Raw genomic sequence first — 25,138 nt, 5'->3', positions numbered from 1 at the left:
CAGTGATTTTTATTCTGTGTGCTATATTTTAGATGTCCGTCTTCACAACAAAATTTCTCCTCTTCCCAAACCCCTACATTTCCCTCTGATGGGTTCCAGGATTAGTATTCTATACTCTTTCTCCCTTAGTGTATGCCTATATTTATTTAGCACCAACAACATATTGAGTCACAGTGTTGGATACTGTGATAAATGTGGTTCATTAATATTTTTCCTAATCACTTCGGTTTTTCATGAAAATGATGCCTACTCAGTATAAAAAATTAAGGCAATAGAGCAGAAAGAAAAGAAAATAGAAACCCAAAACAAACACACACCTAAAAATATTCTGTGAACACTGGTACAAAAGGAATGCATAAGCTTTTTGTTTTGTTTTGTTTTGTTCAGTTAGAAGCATTATTTTAAAAATAGCCAAAGAAAGAAAGCTTTTTTCCAAGGACAGTAAAGGTCAATCAATTAAAGGAAGTATATTAATATAATACAGTATATTAATAAATTGAACAATAGTATTTCAATTTTTTAAATACATAAATTAACAAAACAACATTCCTTCTAATAAAAATATTAAATATAAATAGGACTTCTCTGTGATAAATAGTAGTTCCTTTTCTAAACCAAAATTCAAAGTATTATAGCAATAGACCCTTCTCTCTTAAATTAAGATAGTGTATTTCTTCTTTTAAGAAATGTCTATTCCTATCCTTGGCCCATTTTCAAATAGGATTATTGGTTTTTTTATTGTTGAGTTGTTTGAAATCTTTGTATTTTCTGGATATTAGCTCCATGTCAGATGAGTAGTATGCAAATATTTTCTCCCATTCAACAGATTGTCTGTTCACCTTGTTATTTCCTTTGCTTTGCAGAAGCTTTTTAGTTTAATATAGTCCCATTTGTCTATTTTTGTTTTAGTTGTTCTGTGCTTTTGAGGTCTTAGATGTAAAAACCTTTGCCTAAACCAATGTCCTGAAGTGTTTTCCCTATGTTTTCTTTTAGTAGTTTTATAGTTTTAGGTCTTATGTTTAGGTCTTTAATCCATCTTGAGTTGATCTTTGTATGTGGTTAGAGATAGAGGTCTAGTTTTATTCTTCTGCATGTTTTCCCAGCACTATTTCTGGAAGAGGGTGTTCTTGTCCCAGTGTATGTTCTTGGTGCTTTTGTTGAAAATCAGTTGACTGTAAATATGTGTGATAATTCACATATTTTGTCAATTTATGGTGTCTCATGTGTTATGAAGGCGTTGCTCATTTAAAAATTCTTTTTTCTTGATATTTGTCTGACTGGGTTATTTCAAAAGATCTATATTCAAGTTCTGAGATTCTTTCTTCTGCTTGATCTAGTCTATTGTTGATGCTTTTTTTTTTTTTTTTTTTTTTTGAGACAGAGTCTCACTTTGTTGCCCAGGCTGGAGTGCAGTGGCACAATCTTGGCTCACTGCAACCTCCGCCTCCTGGGTTCAAGTTATTCTCCTGCCTCAGCCTCCTGAGTCGCTAGGATTACAGGCGCACGCCACCATGCCTGGCTAATTTTTGTATTTTTAGTAGAGATGGGGCTTCACCATGTTGGACAGGCTGGTCTCAAACTCCTGACCTCATGATCCGCCTGCCTCAGCCTCCCAAAGTGCTGGGATTACAGGCATGAGCCACCATGCCCAGCCGATGCTTTGTTTGTTTTTTAAACAGTCTTGCCCTGTCACCCAGGATGGAGTGCAGTGGCACAATCCTAGTTCATTGCAACCTTCACCTCCCATGTTGAAGCGATTCTCCTGCTTCAGCCTCCTGAGTAGCTGGAGTTACAGACATGCACCACCATGCCTGTGATTGTTAAAATCTCTATTTCTAGGTTCCTGAGACCAGTAACTCAAGAGTGTTCAACTATCAGTTCCAATGCTTATTGCTCTGGTTTTCAGTCCCCCTCCTCATTTTCCAAACCCTGGATATTGCCCTTGATTTCTAGTGAGCTAAACATATGTATTTAAAGGTGTTTTTAAAAATGTACTCTATTCAGCACTTCTATGTGTTGGGTCGCAAGAGAGTTTTCAGGTTATCTAGTATATTGCCCTACTAGAAATGGAAGTCAAATTTGTTTTTCATGTTGAATTAATATCGTTTGTAAAGTTGGATTGTGAAATACATTTGGCTAAAGACTGGATTTCTGCCACAGCAAATGTACTCCACTTCTGTGAAATCTTGGCTAAGCCAAGTTTTTGTTATGAAATAACATATTTGATTCTGAGATTTTTACTTGGTGCTTAGACAGAATAGCAATATCACCTATTGCTATTATTGGCACTTTATGATTTTGTTTAAGATACACTGTTTAGTGTATTTTGAAAAAAGAATAACATTTTCTAAGATTTGAAAGAGATTTTACAAAGATTAGGGGTTATCTACATTAGACTTCTAATCTTTTCATTAAAAATACATGTGATCTTTCATATGAAAGGAGTAAGATTTAAGTTTAAAGTTATTACAAGTGTATTTAGATTTCTCTTTTTCTTTCTAAATTACAATATATTTAAAGATATGGATATAGTCTTTTTATTCATAAGTAGTGGTGTAGCAGATTATAAAGGGTATATAGAACATTAGCTCTCAGATTAAATGTTATCTTTTGATAGATACCTTCAGGATCACTTAGACTAAAATAAGGTAGGTTCTCTGTTAGCCTCCCTCATAGAATTTCTAAGTATGGATGCATTTCTTTGTTGACTCGCTTATTCCTTACCTTTTCAACTAGGTTATAATGAAAGAAAATAAGCAATTCACTTTCAAGCATTTAGTGACCAGAGTTAGGATATGGGAATTTTGTAATTTTTGTAACAGTTTTTTAAAACTGTTACATTTCTCACTTGAATGCATATATTTAATCTAAGCAGTGCCCCAAACACAAAAACTAATCACTGTGCTTTTGAAATCTATATCTCCATGGAAACAATGGAAAAACTTGCCTTTTTAATCTCTTTTGTTAGACTGAGATCTCATTTTGTCATTAATAGATTCTGTAAATAGCAAGAATAGGAATAGTGGTAGTGGTGGAGGTGAGAGCAATAATAATAAGAGAAGCAAATTTCTGTTTAGTACTATCTTGGGCCAAGTACTATGCTAAGTATGCTAAATAATTTCCATAGAATCTTAATTCTTTCTTACAACAACCTTACTATTCTTTTCATTTCTAGGTGAGTGAACTGAGGCTTACATTGGTTAACTTAGTTGTCCAATGCCATACTGCTAGTAATAAGTAGACCAGAGCTTCGAACACAGAGTGGAGTTTTATTGATTAACTTTTGTTAGATATTTGCATGATATAAGTATACATTTTCAAAATGTGTGTATAAACTACAGTATATTTTGGCACTTTTTGAAATATGGTAAACCTACATCTCTGCTACAGCTGATGATACCGTAAGTCTAAAAATTATATGAAACATCTATAATTTTAATACATATGATGGGCTTTTATTACAGCTATTTTATGATTTCACCAACAGCCAAGCTATTGTTTCACTACAAACAGATTGGATATCTTTGTGATTAAAGCAGCAGGTTAAAGACCATGAAGGGTATACTGTTTGGTTTTCAGTCATTTGCATGTGTTATGAATTCTTATCAGATGTTGGAAAATAGCAGGCTTGAACTAACTGTAAGTGCTACATCCGTGGTCCAAGAAACAGTAGTCTGTAATGGGCCTGTGTTTAGCCATCGGCTTGTTTAACAAGGCCTCTAAGCAAGTTCATTTACCGTCATATTTAAGAAACTAACACATATTCCATTTATGTAGATTTAAGATCTCTTCAACAGCATGTCGCTCAGGTCTTGATAATCTTCATCAATTTTTTAAATGTGAATATTAGAGAATATCAGTGCTTGACTTCATCACCCTTATATTAAAATAATATTTCTCATGACATAAGAAAAAATAATAGATGTAACTAAAAGTTTTCCTAGGGCACATTCCTAGAAACTGGAGAAAATGAAAAAAGCATCTGGGAAAAAATAAAAACCAGACTGACAGTTATGCAGGATACTTGACATTTCCATTTTAAATCCTCAATCTCATGTTCAAAAGCTGCACAGTTAAAAAATAATTGCATGATTTTAAAAAACTACTTCAATCAAGTAATACGAATGATCTTACAAAAATTGTAAGTATGTTGATATTGTAGTAATAAAAAGTTTCTTATGTAGTTATTTATTTATAGTATCTCCTGTTGTATAGAAGATACTCAGCTTAAATCCCTCTACTGGATATTTATTTAAAGAAAAGGAAATGCTATATCAAAGGTATACCTATACCCCCATGTTTATTGCAGCACTATTCACAATAGTGGAGTCGATGTTAGAGTCCATCATTGGATGAATGGAAAAAGAACTGTGGTGTACATACACAGTGGAATATTACTTGGCCATAAAAGGATGAAATCCTAGCATTTGCAGCAACATGGAAGGAACAAGAGGTCATTGTGTTAAGTGAAATAAGCCAAGCATAGAAAGACAAATATCGTATATTCTCAATCATATGTAGGAGCTGAAAACCTTGATCTCATGGAGGTAGAATGTAGAATGATAGATACCAGAGGCATCTGGGTTTGTGTGTTGAGGGAAATGAAGAGAGATTGGGTAATGAGTATAAACAAACAGTTGAATAGAAAGAATAAGCTCCATGCGCAATAGCAGAGTAGGTTGACTATAGTTAACAATAATAGATTGTATATTTCAAAACAGCTACAAGGGAGGACTTGAAATTTACACAACACATAGAAATGTTAAGTACTTGAGGTGATAGATACCCTTAATATCCTGACTTTACTATTACATATTCTGTAGCGGTAACAAAATACCACATGTAGCCCATAAAAATGTACAAATACTAGAAATCAATAAAAATTGTAAATAAATAAAATAATTCAGTTTAAAGGTAAGATATGAGTCTAAAAGTACTTTTCACTTAGTAGGTGGTTAGCAGGTTAAGTGAAAACTGCATGAAGAATTAAGATGTCAGTGTCATGTTGATAATTCTATTATTGACTTGGATAATTTTGAAAAATCTCTTGCCGTCTCTATACTTCAGCTTTTTTGTGTCTAGGATGAAGATGTCAACACTCAGCCTCTCACTACTTCCTTAGATGTGAATGAAAACCAAGGAAATAATTTTAATTCAAAATGGGCTTTAAAATGCCAAATCAAAAGGAATTAAAATGATCTGCATCGTATAACTTTTTACACTTATAATTTTGATTATGCATTTTAGAAACATTATTTTTTGCCTTACTTAAACTATTTTTCTGTGACGATGAAACTGAGGCAAAGAAGGAGAATTAATTGCCTTTTCATGGCCAAATAATGATGTTTAGTCTAGGTCTTTTGGTAAACACATTTCTTCCCAAGACCCCCACCCAAATACTTTGTCTAATCATTTGGAATGCTATAAGTTGACATTAGTTTTAAATGAAGAAAACAACTCATCGCTGGCATTAGAGTAGATATCTTTAGCATAATAATTAGATAACTTTAGCATAATATTAGTAGATAGCTTTAGCATAATAATCATTTTATCATTAATTTTCACAGTTTTAATTCTTTAAATTGCTAGTGTAATTTAACAGTTATGAGTTGGTTGTAGTATATTTTGAATAGAAAAATAAATGCCTTCTAAGCACCTGATAGTCAGCACTGTCCTGGGTTACAGATAAAAAAAAAAAAAAAAAAAAGCACCTGTTAGTGTGCCTACTCATATTAATCCTAAATCTTTGCATCAGTTTTGCATATTATATATGTTGAATATAGACACAATGTATAGATGAGAAAATTGAGGATCATTGAGGTTGACAACTTTCCAAAGCTATACTCAAGTGCCACTTTTTCCATGAAGCCTTAAAAGATGAGGAAGATTTTAGTAGACAGAAATAGGAGAAAAACACCATTTTAAGTAGTGGAAATGGCATGAACAAAGGATTATGTGTACTGAATCTCAAAGTTTGCCAAGGTAATTATGACTAGTATGTTTTGACTGAAATTTAGAGTAACCGTAGAGGATATGTGGGGGATAAAGTTGAAAAAAAGTAGTTTGAAGTTAGGTCATGAGAGAGCCTTAATTACTTAAGAAAGAAATTAGTGCATAATTCACGAGGATTTAGGGAGTTCTGAAGATCAGGGGAGTAGAAATGTAGGATTTGGGGTGTGTGTTATAAAATGAATGGAAGAAAGGTCAGACCAGAGTCACATAGAGCAAGTAGGAGACTGTTGACCAAGTGAAGTCCTGATGGCCCAAACTAGATTGCTGTCACTAACCATAGAAAGGAAAAGACTTTATAAAGGAAAAAGGAAAGATGTAGTAAGTAAGCGAGTGCTACTAGAAGGTGGGCTTGACAACCAGCATTGTGGTAGCTTTATCAGAAATAGAAAAGAGAAGAATTCGTTGGTGTTCGTTGAGGAGCTAACATTATCAATCTGACTTTTAAAATGGTAAATTTGATGCATTTGTGGTGTGTCTAGTGGAATTTTTCATCTGGCAGTTAGAAATGTCAATTTAATCTTGAAAGTGGAAATATGTAAAGAGCATAGGCTAATAATCTTGATTTTATATGTTGGGTGCATTAAGACAGAGAGAATTGCAGTCCTGAGTGTGGATGAAATTTATAGAGAGGAAAAGAAGGTTGAGAAGCATCTAATTTTGAGGAGCAGAAGGTAGAAAAGTAGAACCAGTGGAAGCAGAGAAGGAATATCAAAGAGGTAGGATGAGATCCTAAGTGTCCTAAGACACTCATGACACTATTTCTGAAATAGCAGAGGGGCAAAGAGGGGTAAGATGTTCAACAAAGTTGGATTCTTTTCAAGGTCTAAGTTACAATCTAACCGGAAGCCATTGAAATTTGTGATTGGGGGTCATAAGTTACTTTGGAGAGAGCCATTTAAGGAGTGTGTGGATTACAAGTCAGGTATTAAAATGAGTGGATAGTGGGTTAAATGAAGACACTAAGAGCAGTTGAGAAATTGGTTGCAAAAAAAAAAATGGAAAGGCCAAAGGTGTGAAAAAATTGAGGGAAAATATTGTCACTTTACTCACAAATGCTTGGCATTTCTACTTTACCCCAGATCCTTTTCTCAGCTCTATCTTTCATTACTAGTTACCTTACCCCACTTTAAATTATTTTATACAATAGCCAAATACCTTCATGTTTTAGCATGTACCCTGTTTTTCCATCTCTCTGTCTTGGTTTAGACACACTGCTTGGACGCGTCATCATTCTGTCTGTAAATAGCTCACTCCTACTTATCTTTCACATCACAGTTCACATGCTTCCTCTGTGAGGCCGTCTCTTATTTGTCCTGCAGTACTCTTTCCTTCACTGAATTTCAAAATGCTTCAGCTGTTTATTTGTCATGGAAGTTGCTGCTTTTTATTATGTACTGTTTTTATTATTGATGTACATGGCTTATATCCCTCCTTGGAATTTAGGCTCCTTGAAGATTTTCTCAAGGTGTCCATGAAACAACATGGAAAGAGCATAGACCTGGAGTTCGGATAGTCCCATTTTTAATTTCTAGCTCTGTCACTTACTCATTATGTGACTTCTAAAAAGGTGTTTATTTGATCTTCATAAAAGTCAGCCTTTTTACGTATAAAATGCCTATATCATAGCTCATTAAAAAGATTATTAAGGGATAGAGGAGGTAACTGATTTACAGAACCTAGCAAAGTGAGGTTCCCTTCCTTAATCATCTTGATTTCTGTGCCAGTACCCAGAATGTTACCATATGAATATTAAGTGCTCCAAAAATTGCTAAATGAATTAGTAATTTCTTTGCCAATACTAAATGTATAAAGCTACTGTAATTTCTAAGCTGCTGATATTTTATTGGGTTTTTTTTAAGAAATTCTTTTTTCCATTAGAGAGTAACTTATTGCAGATTTACTAGATAAAAAATATATTCAATACAGAAATATCTGGTGGATAAATGCTGATGTCACACAAACCATATTAAAATTCAAATGAAATATAACTGTGAGGAAAACAATAAGTGGCTTAGAGTTAGTAACAGTTTATAAAAGCCATTTTTTTTTTTTTTTACCATTTAAGCAGAGACTAGGCTTTGAGGAGGCCAAGACAATATTTTCTGGACTCTAAAGTAAGCCCATAGTTTGGCAGTATATGGTGACATATACTCCAAGCTTACAATTTTAATTCTCATTTGAACATATTTAAATATATTCTGATGCCAGTGGATAGGATGATATTCCAGAGAATGTAAGATTGGGAATCCTAAAATTAGACTGTGATCTAAAAATTGGTTTAAAAACTTGCACTTTGTTTCAAGAGTTATGGATTCCACAGTACTAACAAATGGTGTTGCTTGAATAGTCTCGAAGATTTTGACAACATTGTAAATCTTCAATCACTTGAAACATTTAGCATAATGAAGCAATTTTTAATAATCTGTATAGACCTACCCTTCTCTGTCTCACCTTGTCATTTTTGAGTTTTTATTCATCATTGCTCAGTTTGTATATTATATGGCTACATCAATAGTGTGTCTAAATCTTTGACTATTTAAGGATAGATTTTTAGAAGCAAGCATTATGCATTCATTGCCCTTTTAAAATGATGAACAGAGTTGTTTGCTGTATATAGTAGAGATAGCATTCATTTATAATAATTAATAAAGAACTATGCCCATATGAAAGACAGCTCTTAACAGTGGTGCTATTTTAAATAGATGACCTAAATCATAATAGCTACTGTTTGTTGAACATGTCTTGTGTACTCAATATTTTACATACCTTACCCCTAATTTATAGTTGAATAAACTGAGTCTCAGAGAAGTTAAGTAACTATTCTCAGGTCACCTGGCTGATAAGTGATACAGTTGGCTTTTAAATCAGTACTTTCTGAATCCAAAGTTAAGTCTTATAATAGCTATGTTCTACTCCCTCTACAATAGTATCGTAAATAGTCTATACTTTCTTTGCCTCATTCTTTGTGTACTTCAAATTACTCTCATAACTAGTTTGTCTACCCTAGAAATGCACCATTTCCTCTTCAACTCTCAAAATAATCTCTACCTCAAAGACCTTAGTGTTCAGAAAACATCATCTAAATGACTGAATTACTTACCAAATTGAAAGCTATGCAAAGTAGCATAATAAAAAGATAGGAATGTTTGGTGGAGTAAATGGAAGATGTGTTTGCTGTTCCCTGTGCTGCGGCTACCCAGTTCCATTTTTATGTCATGCCAAGTAAATATGGGATATCTACAGTTGTGTTCATATAGCTTTAAGAAATAGGAAGTAATTGTACTTACCTGAGAATACATAATGAGAGCGTAAACTAGGCATTGATGGTTAAAGTCAAGAGGAGCTGTTATATGTGAGAGAGATTAGAAAATGGTGTACTTCAACACTGATTCAATAAAAGGAAAGGGAGAAGAGTCCAAGGGAAATTTAAAGTCTCGTCATTCGAAAGATTATAGTTCCATGATCAAATAGAGACTTCAGGAGAAGGAACAAATTTGGGCAAGAAGGAAAGGATTTCAGGTTTGGACATAAAGAATTTGTAATTATGTTGAGATGTCCAGCCTGCTGTTTCTCTAGAGTTGAGTCCTTGAAATGAGGCTAGTCTCAATTGAGATTTGCTTAAGTGTAAAATGCACACTGTATTTTGAAGACTTAGTACAAAAGAGAGTGTAGAATATCACATTAATATTCTTTATATTGGTTTTATGTTAAATTGGTAATCTTTTGGACATATTAAGTATGTAAAAATTAATGTTTCCTTTTAGTTTGTTTGTTTGTTTGTTTGTTTGTTTGTTTGTTTTGAGACGGAGTCTCGCTCTGTCACCCAGGCTGGAGTGCAGTGGCGCGATCTCGGCTCGCTGCAAACTCCGCCTCTTGGGTTTGCGCCATTCTCCTGCCTCAGCCTCCTGAGTAGCTGGGACTACAGGCGCCCGCCACCCCGCCCAGCTAATTTTTTGTATTTTTTTTTAGTAGAGACGGGGTTTCACCATGTTAGCCAGGATGGTCTCGATCTCCTGACCTCGTGATCTGCCTGCCTCGGCCTCCCAAAGTGCTGGAATTATAGGCGAGAGCCACCGCGTCTGGCTCCTTTTAGTTTTTAAATCTGGCTACTAGGAAACTTAAAATTGTATGTGTATTAGTCTGTTCTCATGCTGCTAATAAAGACATACCCAAGACTGGGGTAATTTATAAAGAAAAGAGGTTTAATTGACTCACAGTTCTGCATGGCTGGGGAGGCCTCAGGAAACTTATAATCATGGTGGAAGACACCTCTTCACAGGGTGGCAGGAGAGAGAATGAGTGCCAGCAGGGGAAATACCAAATGCTTATAAAACCATCAGATCTCATGAGAACTCACTCACTATCATGAGAATAGCATGGGAGAAACTGCCACCACGATCCAGTCACTTTCCACCAGGTCCCTCCCACAACACGTGGGGATTATGGGAACTATAATTCAAAATGAGATTTGGGTGGGGATACAGCCGTACCATATCAGTATATGTCTTACCTTAAATTTCTGAGTTAATCTACACAGAAATTTCTAGAAGATTGTTACAAATGCAGGACCATTAATCAAGGCAAAACATCTACATTTGGAATTAACCTATATAGGAGTGATAGTTGATGTTATGAGATTAGATTAAAATGCCAGTGTACAAAGAATAGAGATGAGAAAAATGTCAACAATTGTAATATGGGAAGAAAAAGAGTAACCAGGAGAAGAACTGGAGATTCAAAATGCTAAAATGGTATATAAGCCTGACTGGGTTAGAATTCTAAGAAGGAAGGAATAATTAACATCATTGAATGATAGAGGCCAAAAAGGAAGAGGAGGAATGAGAAAAGGCCATTGAATTTGATTGATATAGAAGCAGTTGCAGTAGACTGTAAGAGGGATAGATTGCAAGAGATTAAGAAGTTAGAGGTTAATAAAGCAGACTGTATATGTAAACTATTCTTTCAAGAATGAAGTCCATTTGTGAAGATAATAATCACTTGATTTGAGCCAAGTCCAGAGAAATTTGAGCATGTTTGTTTGCTGAATAAAAGGATCAGTGAAGTGGGAGTGCTTGAAATTGTAAAAGAGAGAAGATAATTTCTATAATGAGATCCTAGAGCATTGGATCCCAAACCTGAGTACATACTGGAATCACCTGCGGATCTTGTTACAAGGGCAAATTTCCAGGCAACATTCCACATCTAAAGTTATTATAGGCCGGGCGCGGTGGCTCACGCTTGTAATCCCAGCACTTTGGGAGGCCGAGGCGGGCGGATCACGAGGTCAGGAGATCGAGACCACGGTGAAACCCCGTCTCTACTAAAAATAGAAAAAATTAGCCGGGCGTGGTGGCGGGCGCCTGTAGTCCCAGCTACTCGGAGAGGCTGAGGCAGGAGAATGGCGTGAACCCGGGAGGCGGGGCTTGCAGTGAGCCGAGATCGTGCCACTGCATCCAGCCTGGGCGACAGAGCGAGACTCCGTCTCAAAAAAAAAAAAATAAAGTTATTATATTCCCTGGAGGTTTGTCTCCCCCAACATGTTGCTAGCAAGTTCTTCCAGGTGATTATGATGTATCCACAGGACAAACAAGGAAATTATGGGTGCTGATGAGGTCATCAGTGAAATGACTGTTCATAGCATCCAGTTTGGATAGATAGCCAGTTAGGGCTAGAATGAGGCTGATGGACCATGAACTACAGTTATCGAATTGGTTTTCATTATTATGGGAATACCTGCAAGCTTAGTAGAAATGAAAGGCTGAAAAAGTTAAAAAGGTAGTGGATTTTGATCACTGAGGGAACTTTCAGAATTCAGGATCTTGGAGGCCAAGCAGATGCAAAATGTGGCGGTGTGTGTCTGATGTGGAAAAAAAGATAAAAAGAACTGAGTTACGCACATCGTAAGACCCAGCAGTTTGGTAACTAATACATGGCAGTGGTAAAAAGGTATAGGATTTGGGATAAGGAAAGAAGCACTAAAGGTTCAATCAGATATGTAATTATCTAGACTTCAGATTCCACTAAACCTTGGCTTGAATATCTTTGATAAACATTTTCAGAGTGGAGTGCCTGCTTGGGTTTATAGCCTTTGAGTTTCCATGATTCACTCTAGATTTTGTTGAAAATACAGTGGGTACTTGACCTTCATAGATAATATATGCACAGTCTTGACTAGTCACAAGTAACCCTAAGGGTTTATGATAATGAGTAGTTAATAATTCTTTTGCAAGGCATGAATTTGAATCTCCTGCCCTAAAACTGGCATGGAGAAGCAAGTCACTTAGCTAGTGCCTTGTAGTGAAGTCAACATTTACTTCTAAGTTTGTCTTTAACACATGATTATATTACTCATCAGACCTCACGCTGGTAGATTTAACTACCAGGAAATGAAAAGGAAATTATATGCCAAACTGTAGTATTAAATGAGTTAAAAACTTGGGTTTAAAAGTCAAATGAGTTAAAAGTTTTTAGCATGACACCTACAGTGTAATAATTACTTAATAAATGGTAGTCACTGGTACCAGTTCAGGAATTGAACCATTTTTGAAGCCAAATTTTTTGTGTATGTCCATGCCTAATGAGTAATATTTATATTAAAAATTTTGTTTTGATCCAGTATCTCCATACATTATTAAACTGAAACTAGAATGTTAAATTTGTTAGTGAGTTAGGAAGATAATGGATCATTTATCACATATTTGATAAGGGGTATATTTTATAGTAATTCATATTGCTATTATGAAAAAAATAGAACTCTTAAAATCCTTTAAGTGTATTTCTATAGCACAAGTATACATACAGAGAAACAAAATAAATGAATTACATTATTCACTTTATTTTTCTTAGGTGTAGTATACCAATGATTCTGTTTTTGCTAAACAACTTTTACTGTCAATATATTATATACTTATATAACTCTTTTTGCTTTATAGTGAAGAGCTCAGAAAAGAAGCAAGACAATTAAAACGGGAACTCTTAGCAGCAAAACAAAAAAAACTAGAAAATGCAGCAAAACAAGCAGAAAAAAGAAGTGAAGGTAAGGGCTTCTATCAGGCTTATTTTTTCACTTGATACTCCTCCTTCTCTTTTCTTAGCTCCTCCCTGCCCTCTCCCGTTTTCATCCCTTCCCTTCTCCTTTCCTTCTCATTTTTTCTTCCCTCTTTCTTTCCCTCCTTCTTGAGTTAGTGTGTGTGTGTGTGTGTGTGTGTGTGTGTGTGTGTGTGTGTGTGTTTAATACTTTCTTTGAACAGTTAGCCAGGAAATTTGTCTAAGAAGTAAATTCAGTGCAAATGGGATTGTAACTATTGTTGTTAAGTAACCTTCATGAAAACTAACAGAATACTTGAAATCTAGCAAAACTTAAAGGTTGCCATGGCATCTAACTAGATTAAAAGTGCACAAGCGTGGAATGTTTATATATATATATATATATATTGCATATTCTTTAAAACATTTTTAAAAAGTGTTTGAGCCCTGTGGTTGGGACTTAGGTAAACATTTGTGTGTTGGTTTTAATAGTATTAAATACCTAATTTTGTTTTTTGTTTGTTTTTGTTTTTACTCTTATGTTAAGACGTAGAAAATCTAAAGTGTTGATAAAGCTGATCAAAATAACATCTTGCTGTTTATACAGGTTAACTAGCTTCTTTGTTTCACTACGATTTTTATTAAGCTTCAAAAAAAACCAGCTTTTTCATTGATGATCTTTAATTTAGTTTAAAATTGTTTCAGCTATAAAGCATGTAATGTTCAGTTTCCAAAATAACAGCTTGGAACCCACATCTATTTTCTTTTTACAGTGATAAATTGTATTGTACATTCAGTGAATATGATCAGAAATTTTATTCAATTGCCTCTTATAATGTATACTAAGTTTGATATAACAAATTTGCTTGTACATATATATTCTATATTTTTATGCTTTTGAAAGCTTGAAGTGTTTTACCTACTAGATTCTATTAACAGTCACTGGAAGTATATTAAGGAATAAGATGTAGCATCTAGCCTTAAAGACTACACATTCTAATACAGTGGCACAATGTTTGGCCATAGGTATTATTATTGTTTATTTTAAGTAGCATGAGTAATACCCCATAACTATTTAAAGGGCATAGTTATCAATTCTCAGATTATTTGTACAAAATCCCCAATGACTATTTTCATAAAGGCAGATATTATATATACTTCATGAAGATTTGAAAGTCACTGAAGTATATATTTGAATGAAACATTATTTAAATATTAACTGAAGTATAATGGCACAAATAATAAACTGAATTTAGAAGAAGGGATAAACTTATTTGTGACTAGATCATGAAGACAAAATGTAACCCAGAATAGAAACAGTATATTAGCAATAATGACATTTGAAACAAGTACAGTCAGGATTATTTTATTTTTAGGTTTATAAGTAATTTACTTAGAAAACCATTTCTTATAATTAAAAGTATTTTAAATATATGAAAATAATTTCAACTAAAAAGATCTTTCAACTAGAAAGAATAAAATTTAAAACTTAAACGTTTTATTTGCTTTTGAGCTAATAATTATTAGTACCCTCATGTCTTAAACACTATGCTGGATTAGGAGTGTAACACTGTGACTTACAGTTGTGATCTAGTAGGAGTGAAAGAGATGCAATAGGTATACTGTAATAGTGCCATACAGGTAAGGCCTATATTAGACATAAACAATGCTATGTTTATTTATTTGTCTCCCTTTGAAATAATAAATAGTTAGGTAAAGACATTAGTCTTAAAGACTGATTTCTTAATGCAAAAAAGAATATTCTTAACAGAGTTCATTTCGATCTGCTTTTATTTATTTATTTATTTACTTATTTTTTGAGATGGAGTCTCACTCTGTCACCCAGGCTGGAGTGTGGTGGCGCGATCTTGGCTCACAGCAACCCCTGCCTTCAGGTTCAAGTGATTCTCGTACCTCAGCCTCCCAAGTAGCTGAAACTACAGGCATGCGCCACCACACCTGTCTGATTTTTTGTATTTTTAGTAGAGACAGGGTTTCACCGTGTTGATCAGGCTGGTCTTGAACTCCTGACCTCAGGTGATCTGCCTGCCTCAGCAGTGTCAGAATGTTCTTACACACATTCAAGGATTCCTAAAATTTTACTTTGTTTCCATAATGCTATGTAGTGAGAACGCTCATGGTATCATTTTTAATCATGAGGAAAGAAGAATTTCAAATATAATATAGTATTTACTAAAATCACATTTTTCATAATAATTTCATAGTCAATTTTCTACCATTATAACAGCAATACTTGCCAATTTTAAAAGATCACAGTAACTTTAGAGGAAATACAATTCTAAGAAAAAGGTAATCCATAATGTACATCATAGATGTTCTAAAAAAGAATTTTGCTAAGCATTCTAACAAAATACTGATAATAAAACATAATAAAATATTGCTCCTAATAGCACTCTAACAATATTAGAATCAAAATCAAATGGTCTACTTAGTGCCCAGCTCTTGGTTTCTAAAAACAGTACTCCGATTAGAGTAACCACAGCTCCTCAAAGAAGTGGTTGATTGCAGGTCTGGAGAACGGAAAATACAAGATCAGCTGGAAGTATCTTGTGGTACCAGAAAGTAAGAAAGTGCTCAAAGGATGGCGACAAACTAAAAGGGCACACAAGCCAACCTGAAAGAGCTACCAATGGCCAAAGCTGGAAAAATTTGAACAAAATAAATAATAATAGTTTCATATAATTAACTATATATAGTATAATAAATAATATAAACGATATAAATAATTTGTTTAAATATAAATATATAAATAACATATTATTTATTATAACTATAAATGTCAACATATATAAATAATATATATTTTGGGATTATAACACTATATAATTTACATTTAAATATAAATATATAAATAACATATATTATTTATTATAACAAACATCAACATATTATATAAATAATATATATTTATAAATATATTAGCATACTTATAAATAATTTATAAATAATATAAATATTCACAGCTCATACTGAAGTAAGGATGTAAATAACAGAAGAGAAAGTACTTTCTTACAGAATTCCAAGTAATTAAAGTAGAAATCAGAGAACTAGAAAGGCACCATTAGAACATCACAGTAAATAATTGTTGCCAATAAGCAAGATCTACCATCTACCAATAGATGCTAAAGTTAGTAGAGAGAAACTTGAAGGGAAACAGAATGTTTGTATAGTGTGAAAGTATTCTCCCCTAAATATTTATAAAACTCAAAGGTAAAAAGAGTAACTTTATAGTGCAGCAACTCAGCAGACACCATTTTAACCAAGGGATCGAGGTAATATCACCAACAATAAGACAGGAGACATTGTGTTACTCCTGATATAATGCACTGAGAAGGAATACTACTTCTGTGGTAATCTTCCCAAAAATAAATAATCATAATTCAATTAGAAAACATCAAACTCAAATTGAGAGCCATTCTACAAAATATCTAACCAAAACTCTTCAAAGTGTCAAGGTCATGAAAGACAAAGAATGATTGAGGAATTGTCATAGATCAGAAGAGGCCAAGGAGACATGGCAAATAAATGCAATTTCATCCTAGATAGAATCATAGAACAAAAAAAAGGGATATTAGTGTGGAAAATGGTGAAATTCTGGTAACGTCTGTAGTTAGTTAATAATAGTATTGTTCCAACATTATTGGCATGGTTTTGATCACTAATCTATGGTCACGGAAGGCCTTAACATTAAAGGTATATGGTAACTGTATTATTTTTGCAACTTCTGTGTAAGTCTAAAATAATTTCAAAATAAAACAATGAAAAATAAATAAATAAAATGGCACATTTTGAGATGAGAAAATACAATATCAGTCAAATGACCCAATTTTGGGGGAAGCTAATTTTAACAGTCATTTGGATTTAGAGAAAATCCAGGTATTTCTATATGATATAAGGAAAGTTAACCCAGAAAAATAATTACTAATATAATTCTCTTTCTAATTATGGCATAAAAATATTTTCACATGGTTAACAATCATAAAAGCAGATTGAGGCCGGGCACGGTGGCTCACGCCTGTAATCCCAGCACTTTGGGATTGAATATAGAATTTGCAGTAGGCTCTAACACCCTAATTTAGGTAAACAAAAAATGTGGTGTTTTACTTTAAATACCAGCAATGTCAAAAGAGATGTACTGCAGGACAATCCTGTTTACAGCCTTGGAGTGTCTTTAGTCCCATTGTAAATCATCAAGGCCTGTGCATAAGGTTGTTGTGGGGGGTGGGAGGATAATAAATTTTGAATAAGATAGTTAATTGGAGATAGAGTTGGTTTCCTGTCTTGGCTCTGTCAGGTTCTTTAATAAACTATGTAATCCTTTTCATTAAATCATGTCTCTAAGTCTTTTCCAGATTTCTTTAAGTTTCGTATCAAAACGAGTACCAAACTGAACATAGTCACATAGAGATGACAGGTTTGGACATATTCTCTAATCAGCTTTAAAGAGATAAGGTGTTAGGTCCTCTTTCAAAGTTCTAAGCAGACAATACCTGCTCTGTGACTGGTGCCAGAAATTAGAGGAGAAGGGTCAGGCTGAGCTTGTAAATCAAGAAAGAATTTTAAAGCCTCTTCATGAAACATATCCCTGAGGTGCCTAGTACCTCTCAAGTTGCACTGGGTTATTTCACATTTCTTCAGACTATCTTTTTAATACTGGATTAAATCAGACTAGAGTCCCTCAGGCTTGATAGGTTGTGAAAGTATATAGTTTTTGAGTACTTTTCATCTGGCTAATATATAGTATTAAACTAGCTTGGTCTTAGTTGGTATAAGAAATAAAAACCCTCTTTGAGTGTTAGCTCTGTGTTCTACTTAATACCATATAAAATTTTCTTATTGAGCAAACTGGTTCTCTTTTCCAAAGCAGTTAACTTTCTTTAGGTACTGTTGAGTTATTTTTTTTCTTGGAACCCAGAAGTATCAGACCTATTTTTCTTCATAGTCTACTTTTAATCTGTGTGCTAATTTTTACTTTATTTACATAAAGTGAAAGTATATTTGCACTTGACTCATAGGATGCATCTCAGGCCAGCCATCATTTTCTAGTTCTTCTTACTTTGGGCGTAGCCACTAATAAATTGATTATCTGGTTTTCTAAGCTAAAAACCAATTAAAGAATAAAAGTGAGGGAGCATATACTCTAAAAGGGTGAATTTTATGGAATGTGAAGTATATCTCAATAATTTAATAAATAAATAAACAAGCAAAAGAGAAGCCAGAAAAGGCACTGACCTGTGGACCTTTCTAGCCCAGTATTTTATTGGGCTAAAAACAAATTTTTTTTAAGTGTGAGAGAAAAGCATGGCTAGAGACATTCATTCATTTTGGTAGCAGCAAGAGATGATCGCCAACCAGCTGACACTAGGTCAGGAAACACAAGAACATAAGAGTCAAATATTATGGAAATACTTGTTAAACATACTTTACTCTGAATGTGCATATCTTTAAAAGATAAAGTTATCCCTACCTATCATAATGACCCTGATTCATTAAGAGAATTTTAAATTGTATTTATTATTCTTTAATAAGATAGAGAATGGGCAACGATTCCAACCTAATTAGTTAAAAAAATAATTATTTTAATCAATTAAAGATAAGGTTCTCTTATCTAGACTATCCAATTGTGTGGAATACCTCATTTCCTGAAAGTCCTGGAAAAATAGAGCTTTATTCTGTAGCTAGGACAGTCAGCCTCTCAACTGAAATTTTCTTGAACCCCTGACTACCTTTAAGTGCTAGAAACCATGCAATATTTTAAACAAGACATCTTTCAGTAATATTTCTTAAATAGTAAAGATTTTTAAAGGTCTGTAGCAAATGTGAAGATGTACATACCCTCACAATTACATCAAGAATTTCATCTTTTGGTAAAGTAGAGATGATCATCTTTAAGAGTCCATAAAGTACTTTGTTCTTTTTTAGACAATCTATCTCAAACTTTCTTCCAAGTCATAATTAGTGAATCTTGTTGAGCTTTACTTTGTGAACTCTACATTATAGGCTATTTAATTTTTATGAGCAATAAAAAATAAATTCTAACCAATTCACATATTTTTATGTCTTAAATTCTGGATCATCTTGCAGACCTCCTAGTGTTGCTTAGGATACGTTGTTGTTGTTGTTGTTGTTGTTGTTGTTGTTGTTGTTGTTGTTGTTGTTGTTACAGAGTCTCTCTCTGTCTCCCAGGCTGGAGTGCAGTGGTGCGATCTCAGCTCACTACAACCTCCGCCTCCTGGGTTCACGCAATTCTCTTGCCTCAGCCTCCTGAGTAGCTGGGATTACAGGCATGTGCCGCCACACCTGGCTGACTTTTTTATTTTTAGTAGAGATGGGGTTTTGCCCTGTTGGCCAGGCTGGTCTTGAGCTCCTGATCTTAGGTGATCCGGCTGCCTCAGCCTCCCGAAGTGCTGGGATTACGGGCATGAGCCACCGCACCCAGCCCATCTGTTGCTAGTCTTATTAAGAACCAATGTATTTAGAATATCTCTCTGCATCCCTTTGCTGTCTTAACACAGTTTTCTAATAACCTTTCTTTCTGGCCTGGTGGTTGTAATTTCAATGTTGAGAATTTGACAAGAACCTTTAGCTATATTTTTAGTAACTGCAATTTGTCCTCCTATTACTAATATCTGTGTCATTCCTGACCCAGTAAAAATAGATGCTTAATTCATACAGGTAAATATTAGTTGGGGGTCATTGCTGTCTCTTTATTTAAAAAAAAGCTGTATTTCTTACATTATAAAAGTAACATTTATTCTTTGCAAAAACATCAGAAATGTAGAAAGGCATAAAGGATAAAAAGAAAGATTACCCCATAATACTTCGCCAAAGATAACCAGTTAACTTTGTGATATTTATTTTTTCTGGACTTGTTTCTTTTCATGCTAGAAACACACATGTGTTTTTTTCCCCATAATGTCATTTTGTTATAATTTTGTATATAATATGCCTTTTTAAAATAATGTTTATATTGAAATCGATCAAGAATTCTTAAGGGGGCAACTTGCTTTAGGAGTATGTCTTCTTAATTCTCTTACATCACACAACATGAGATATAGAGGATGATGGATGTAAAGACCATACAAATGCAGTTAAGACATGAAAAATTCCCACTATTTCAGCTCTAGGGTTTAGACTATGTGGGAGCAATGATAGCCAGGGACTGCATTTCCATTGCTGATGAGAATTCTCTATATTTCTGGTTCTTTAAAAAAAAAAAAAATCATTTAAAAAGTCATTAAAATAAATCCTGAGCTCATGTTGTAGTCTATTACCTCTTCCTTTCTCAGCTGGCCACTAAAAATTCTGCAAGGAAAGATTACATTCAGGTTAGGTATTTGGAGCCTACATTGAAATAATTACAAATTTGTCCACTCTTGGAAAGTAGAAGAGGTGAAGGGTATGTGTATGTGTGTTTGCACACACACGTGTTTTATTGTTTTGTTTTGTTGGGATATTTAGATTGTCTCAAGAGAGGAACTAATATCATCATTAAAAGTTTGATTATAACCAGTGTTGCCATTTGGGAATGGAGTTGTTAACTTTTCCAGACTGCTGTCAAGACCTTATTTTAAGTAAGATGTTTTCCTTTTATGTGACATTTTCTGAGGTTTTGCCAAAAATGACATCAAACATATAATTCATTTGAGTGCTGAGTTTCTTCAACATCTTGCAGCACTTAATCAAATTTGGGAAAGATATTCTTTTTACAACTTAATAGTGTAAACCTGTGAATATGTTGCATTAAACCTTACTTTGGACAGTTCAATCTGCATGGTATTAGGTTGATTTTTAAAAAATGATCGATGCAATATGCTGATAGTTTTTAATGATTATATTTTCAAATTCTTCGCATAAACTCCAGGCAGATGGTACAGTTGTAGCTTTTGAGTATTAGTATTTTTTCACACAAAATTTAGATAATCCCTAAATTATATTAATAGCTACATTAAACAATTTGAAATGCCAGAAAGAACAAAAGGAATACTGAAGTTCTCAGAAAACTAACAAGATGCCCAAGTATTGAGAAATCATTTAGAATCTATTTTGATGTACAAAAATATTTTATATTGATTTTTCTAAGAAGACTATGGCCACACCAGAATGTAAGTTTGTTTAAAACATGATGCCGCAGTATGTTAAAATGTGAAAGTAAGCTAGCCATAATGAATGTCTTACTCATTAGAAACTCTGATCTTGGGTGTGCTCTATTTATATTTGTTACTTCTGTGCAATAATTAGAGTCCTGAAGGGATCATCTGGGCCAATCCCTCCTTTTTTTTTTTTTTCTAGATGGAATCTCACCCTGTTGCTGAGGCTTGAGTGCAGTGGCACAATCTCGACTCACTGCAACTTCCTCCTCCCAGGTTCAAACGATTCTCCTACCTCAGCCTCCCAAGTAGCTGGGATTACAGGTGCCCGCCACCATACCCAGCTATTTTTTGTATTTTTAGTAGAGCTAGGGTTTCACCGTGTTGACCAGGCTGGTCTCGAACTCCAGACCTCATGATCCACCCGCTTCAGCCTCCCAAAGTGCAGAGATTATAGGCGTGAGCCACCGCGCCTGGCCCCTCCATTTTATATATATAGGAAACCTAGAGCTTGCCAGTTAAGGTGCTTACCCAATATTACAGAGCAAAGTAATAGAACTGGAGCTCAGGACCCTTAGATTTGTGTCCAGTGCCCTTTCTACTACTTGTTGTTTAATGTGATGCGACCTTGAGTGGATGTAGTCTATATAAAGTTTTAATTGGTATTTATTAAAATCTACTTTGGTTTTGGCTAGATTAATTGTTTCTAAAACCCCCCTAGGCAAACTTAAAGTCTTTTGGAGAGCACATTATTATCATAAACCTATACCTTTTTAAAGATTACACATGTAATTTGGGAATGAATGACAAAAGATTGTTATGTAACGGAACACATCAATTTCTGTCACTATGGCAGCCTAGGAGTCCAAACTGATCCCCTCACTAAAAACAACGAAAAATGTTGGCTGTACTACAAAAATATCTTTTCATATGTTCCTATGACTTGCAAAAATGCAAGGAATACTTAAACCAGGGAATAAGTAAAGGTATGAACTAAGATAAGTAAGTGGAGCGCTAGGTCAGGCTTTAACCCTAAGGACGTTTGTTAAATTGAGTGAACTGGAACATTGCTTTTTGAAATCTCACAAAGTTCGTGGAAGACAATGTAAAACTTAAGGTTTTCCCAAGGTAGGGAGGGTCTAACAAGACTATTCTGTATAGTTGAGGGCCCAAAGGAACACATCCTTAGTGGCAGGAATGATTAGAAATAAGCAGGGTCACCTCATTTCCATCAGTGGACTACAAGGGAAATTACCTATCTTGAATCATGGCACAAAATATTTGGGAACAAGAGCGTCTCTTGGGAACTCTAGCAACAAGGCAGCCTTCCCATCAGTTAGGAGTCTAAATTCGCCGGGCGTGGTGGCTCACGCTTGTAATCCCAGCACTTTGGGAGGCCGAGGTGGGCGGATCACGAGGTCAGGAGATCGAGACCATGGTGAAACCCCGTCTCTACTAAAAATACAAAAAAATTAGCCGGGCGTGGTGGCGGGCGCCTGTAGTCCCAGCTACTCGGAGAGGCTGAGGCAGGAGAATGGCGTGAACCCGGGAGGTGGAGCTTGCAGTGAGCCGAGATTGCGCCACTGCACTCCAGCCTGGGCAACAGAGCGAGACTCCGTCTCAAAAAAAAAAAAAAAAAGGAGTCTAAATTCACACTGCCTGGGTGGTCTCCAAATCTTCCAACCAAGAATTTAGTTGCAATGATAGTCTTGGAGACAAATATGAGCAATATGTGTTCACAGACAATATGTGAACACCCTATACAATGTAACGGTCTCCTTATGCATCAGAGAAAAATATGAACAGCATCTATAGCATATGATGTGTGAAAAACTGCTTTAAATCTGTAATAAAAGACCAACAACCTAACGGAAAAAAAAAAAAGACCAGAACACAGAAAATTCATATAAGAAAAAATTTGAGGGACATCATGGTCACTTTCAAGTTTTGACAATTATGAAAAATTTTGTGTGGAATAACAATAAAAGAATTTAGTTGGAAATGGTCCTCGATCTTAAGTGCCTATAGAAGCCTGATACAAACAAACATAAATTTTTCCTGGAAAATCCTACTGTCATTCCCAGTCCTCAAGGAAAGTATAAAAAGAAAAAGAACAACTCAGAAGACACATATGCACTGAATTCAGACATCCTGACCAGTAGAAACATCAGACAACAGAATGAGATCCACAAAAAGTTCAAATTTTATTCAGACACTAAATGTTAAGTGTGTGTAATATATTTCAAGAAATGATAGGCTTGAAAATATAAAGAACGTGTGATTTAAAAACAAAGAAGATATAGAAATTAAAAATATAATAAACATTAAAAACTTGATATATTTTATAGCAAATTTGACACAGCTAAAATGAACATTAGTGACTTGAAAGATAGCATTAAAAAATTACGTAGAACTGACTCCAAAAACAGATTGGAAACCTAAAAGATCTAATAAATGTCTAATCAAATTCTAGGAGGAGACCAAAGGGTAAATAGAGGCAATATTTGAAGAGATGATACTGAGTATTTTATATAACTAATGAAAAGATCAATTTTACAGAATGAAGAAGTCTCCCCAAAACTAAAAGACGATAAAGAAAAATAAATTCAGTCCTAGATGAATTATGATAATACTTCAGAGCATTCAACACAAAGAGATCTTAAAAGTAGTCAGAAAAGATATAACCATTAAAAAAGCAAGAGCTGATTTCTCAACAGCAACAAGTGAGGACATAAGGCAGAATCTTATTTTCAATGGACTGAGGGAAATGTCCTTCAGACAAACAAAAGCTGACAGACATTGCTACCTGTGGACCTTCACCAAAGGAAATTCTAAAGGATATACTTATGGCAAAAGTTAGGTGAGCCCAGATGTAAGACCTATAATACAAAGAGTTAGGAACATGGAAAGTGGTAAATACATGAATAAATCTAAATAAATATTGAAGGAATAAAACAATGATAATAATGTCTTATGTTAAATAATAAAGGTAAAATTAAAAGTACATAACAACATAGTATATAACTTTGGTGAGCAGGTAAAGGGTGCTCGGAAAAGCATTCTATGGCCCTTTTATTGTTTGGGAAGAAGGTAAAGACACAAGATAAACTGTGGTTTTTAAGACATTAATTATACATGTTAAAATTTTTAGGGAAACTACTAACAGGATAAGAAAGGGTCTTAACTTCCAAACCAGTAGAGGAAAAGATGGAATTAGGGAAAAAAAAAAAAAAATCAACCCAAAGGGGATAAGAAAGGAAAGAAAAAGAAACATGGACTGGCAGGATATTTAAAAAAAAAAAAGAAAGAAAAAGGGTGACATAAGAGATAGGAGAAATAAAATGCAGCTGTATCAATAATTGTATTGAAATAACGCAAAAAGTCAAATACTTCGCCTAAAAACTACGTTCGTCCAACTGGGCCAAAAAAGAAGTTCAATCATATGCAACTTACGTGAGAAACAGCTTAAAAATATTGGACAGTCAGGCCGGGCACGGTGGCTCATGCCTGTAATCCTAGCACTTTAGGAGGCCGAAGTGAGTGGATTGCCTCAGCTCAAGAGTTCAATACCAGCTTGGGCAACACAGTGATAACTCATTTCTACTAAAATACAAAAAATTAGCCAGGTGTGGCAGTGTGCACCTGTAATCCCAGCTACTGGGGAAGCTGAGGAGAATTGCTAGAACCCGGGAGGCAGAGATTGCAGTGAGCCAAGATTGCACCAGCCTAGGTGACAGAGTGAGAATCTAGAAGTAGAAATACCATTTGACCCACTGATCCCATTACTGGGCATATACCCAAAGGATTATAAATCGTGCTACTATAAAGACACACGTGCACGTATGTTTATTGCGGCACTACTCACAATAGCAAAGACTTTGAACTCACCCAAATGTCCGTCAATGATAGACTGGATTAAGAAAATGTGGCACATATACACCATGGAATACTATGCAGCTATAAAAAGGATGAGTTCATGTCCTTTGCAG

The 25,138-nt window shown here is 34.6% G+C and overlaps 1 protein-coding gene across 2 annotated transcripts in view; it reads left to right on the top strand.

Annotated features, from left to right (window-relative positions):
* Positions 1–25,138, top strand: part of CWC27 (CWC27 spliceosome associated cyclophilin) — a 259,577-nt gene that overhangs the window by 102,269 nt on the left and 132,170 nt on the right. For both annotated transcript variants that reach the window (XM_055252161.2, XM_055252160.2), the window contains exon 11: positions 12,945–13,048. In XM_055252161.2, coding sequence (XP_055108136.1) covers positions 12,945–13,048 — 104 coding nt within the window. The remainder of the gene's footprint in view (positions 1–12,944; positions 13,049–25,138) is intronic.

The sequence above is a fragment of the Symphalangus syndactylus genome, chromosome 18, assembly GCF_028878055.3.
Source record: "Symphalangus syndactylus isolate Jambi chromosome 18, NHGRI_mSymSyn1-v2.1_pri, whole genome shotgun sequence".
NCBI classification, from domain to species: Eukaryota; Metazoa; Chordata; class Mammalia; order Primates; family Hylobatidae; genus Symphalangus; species Symphalangus syndactylus.
The sequence above is the reverse complement of the archived record's forward strand: the minus strand, read 5'-3'. Positions and strand labels throughout refer to the sequence as shown.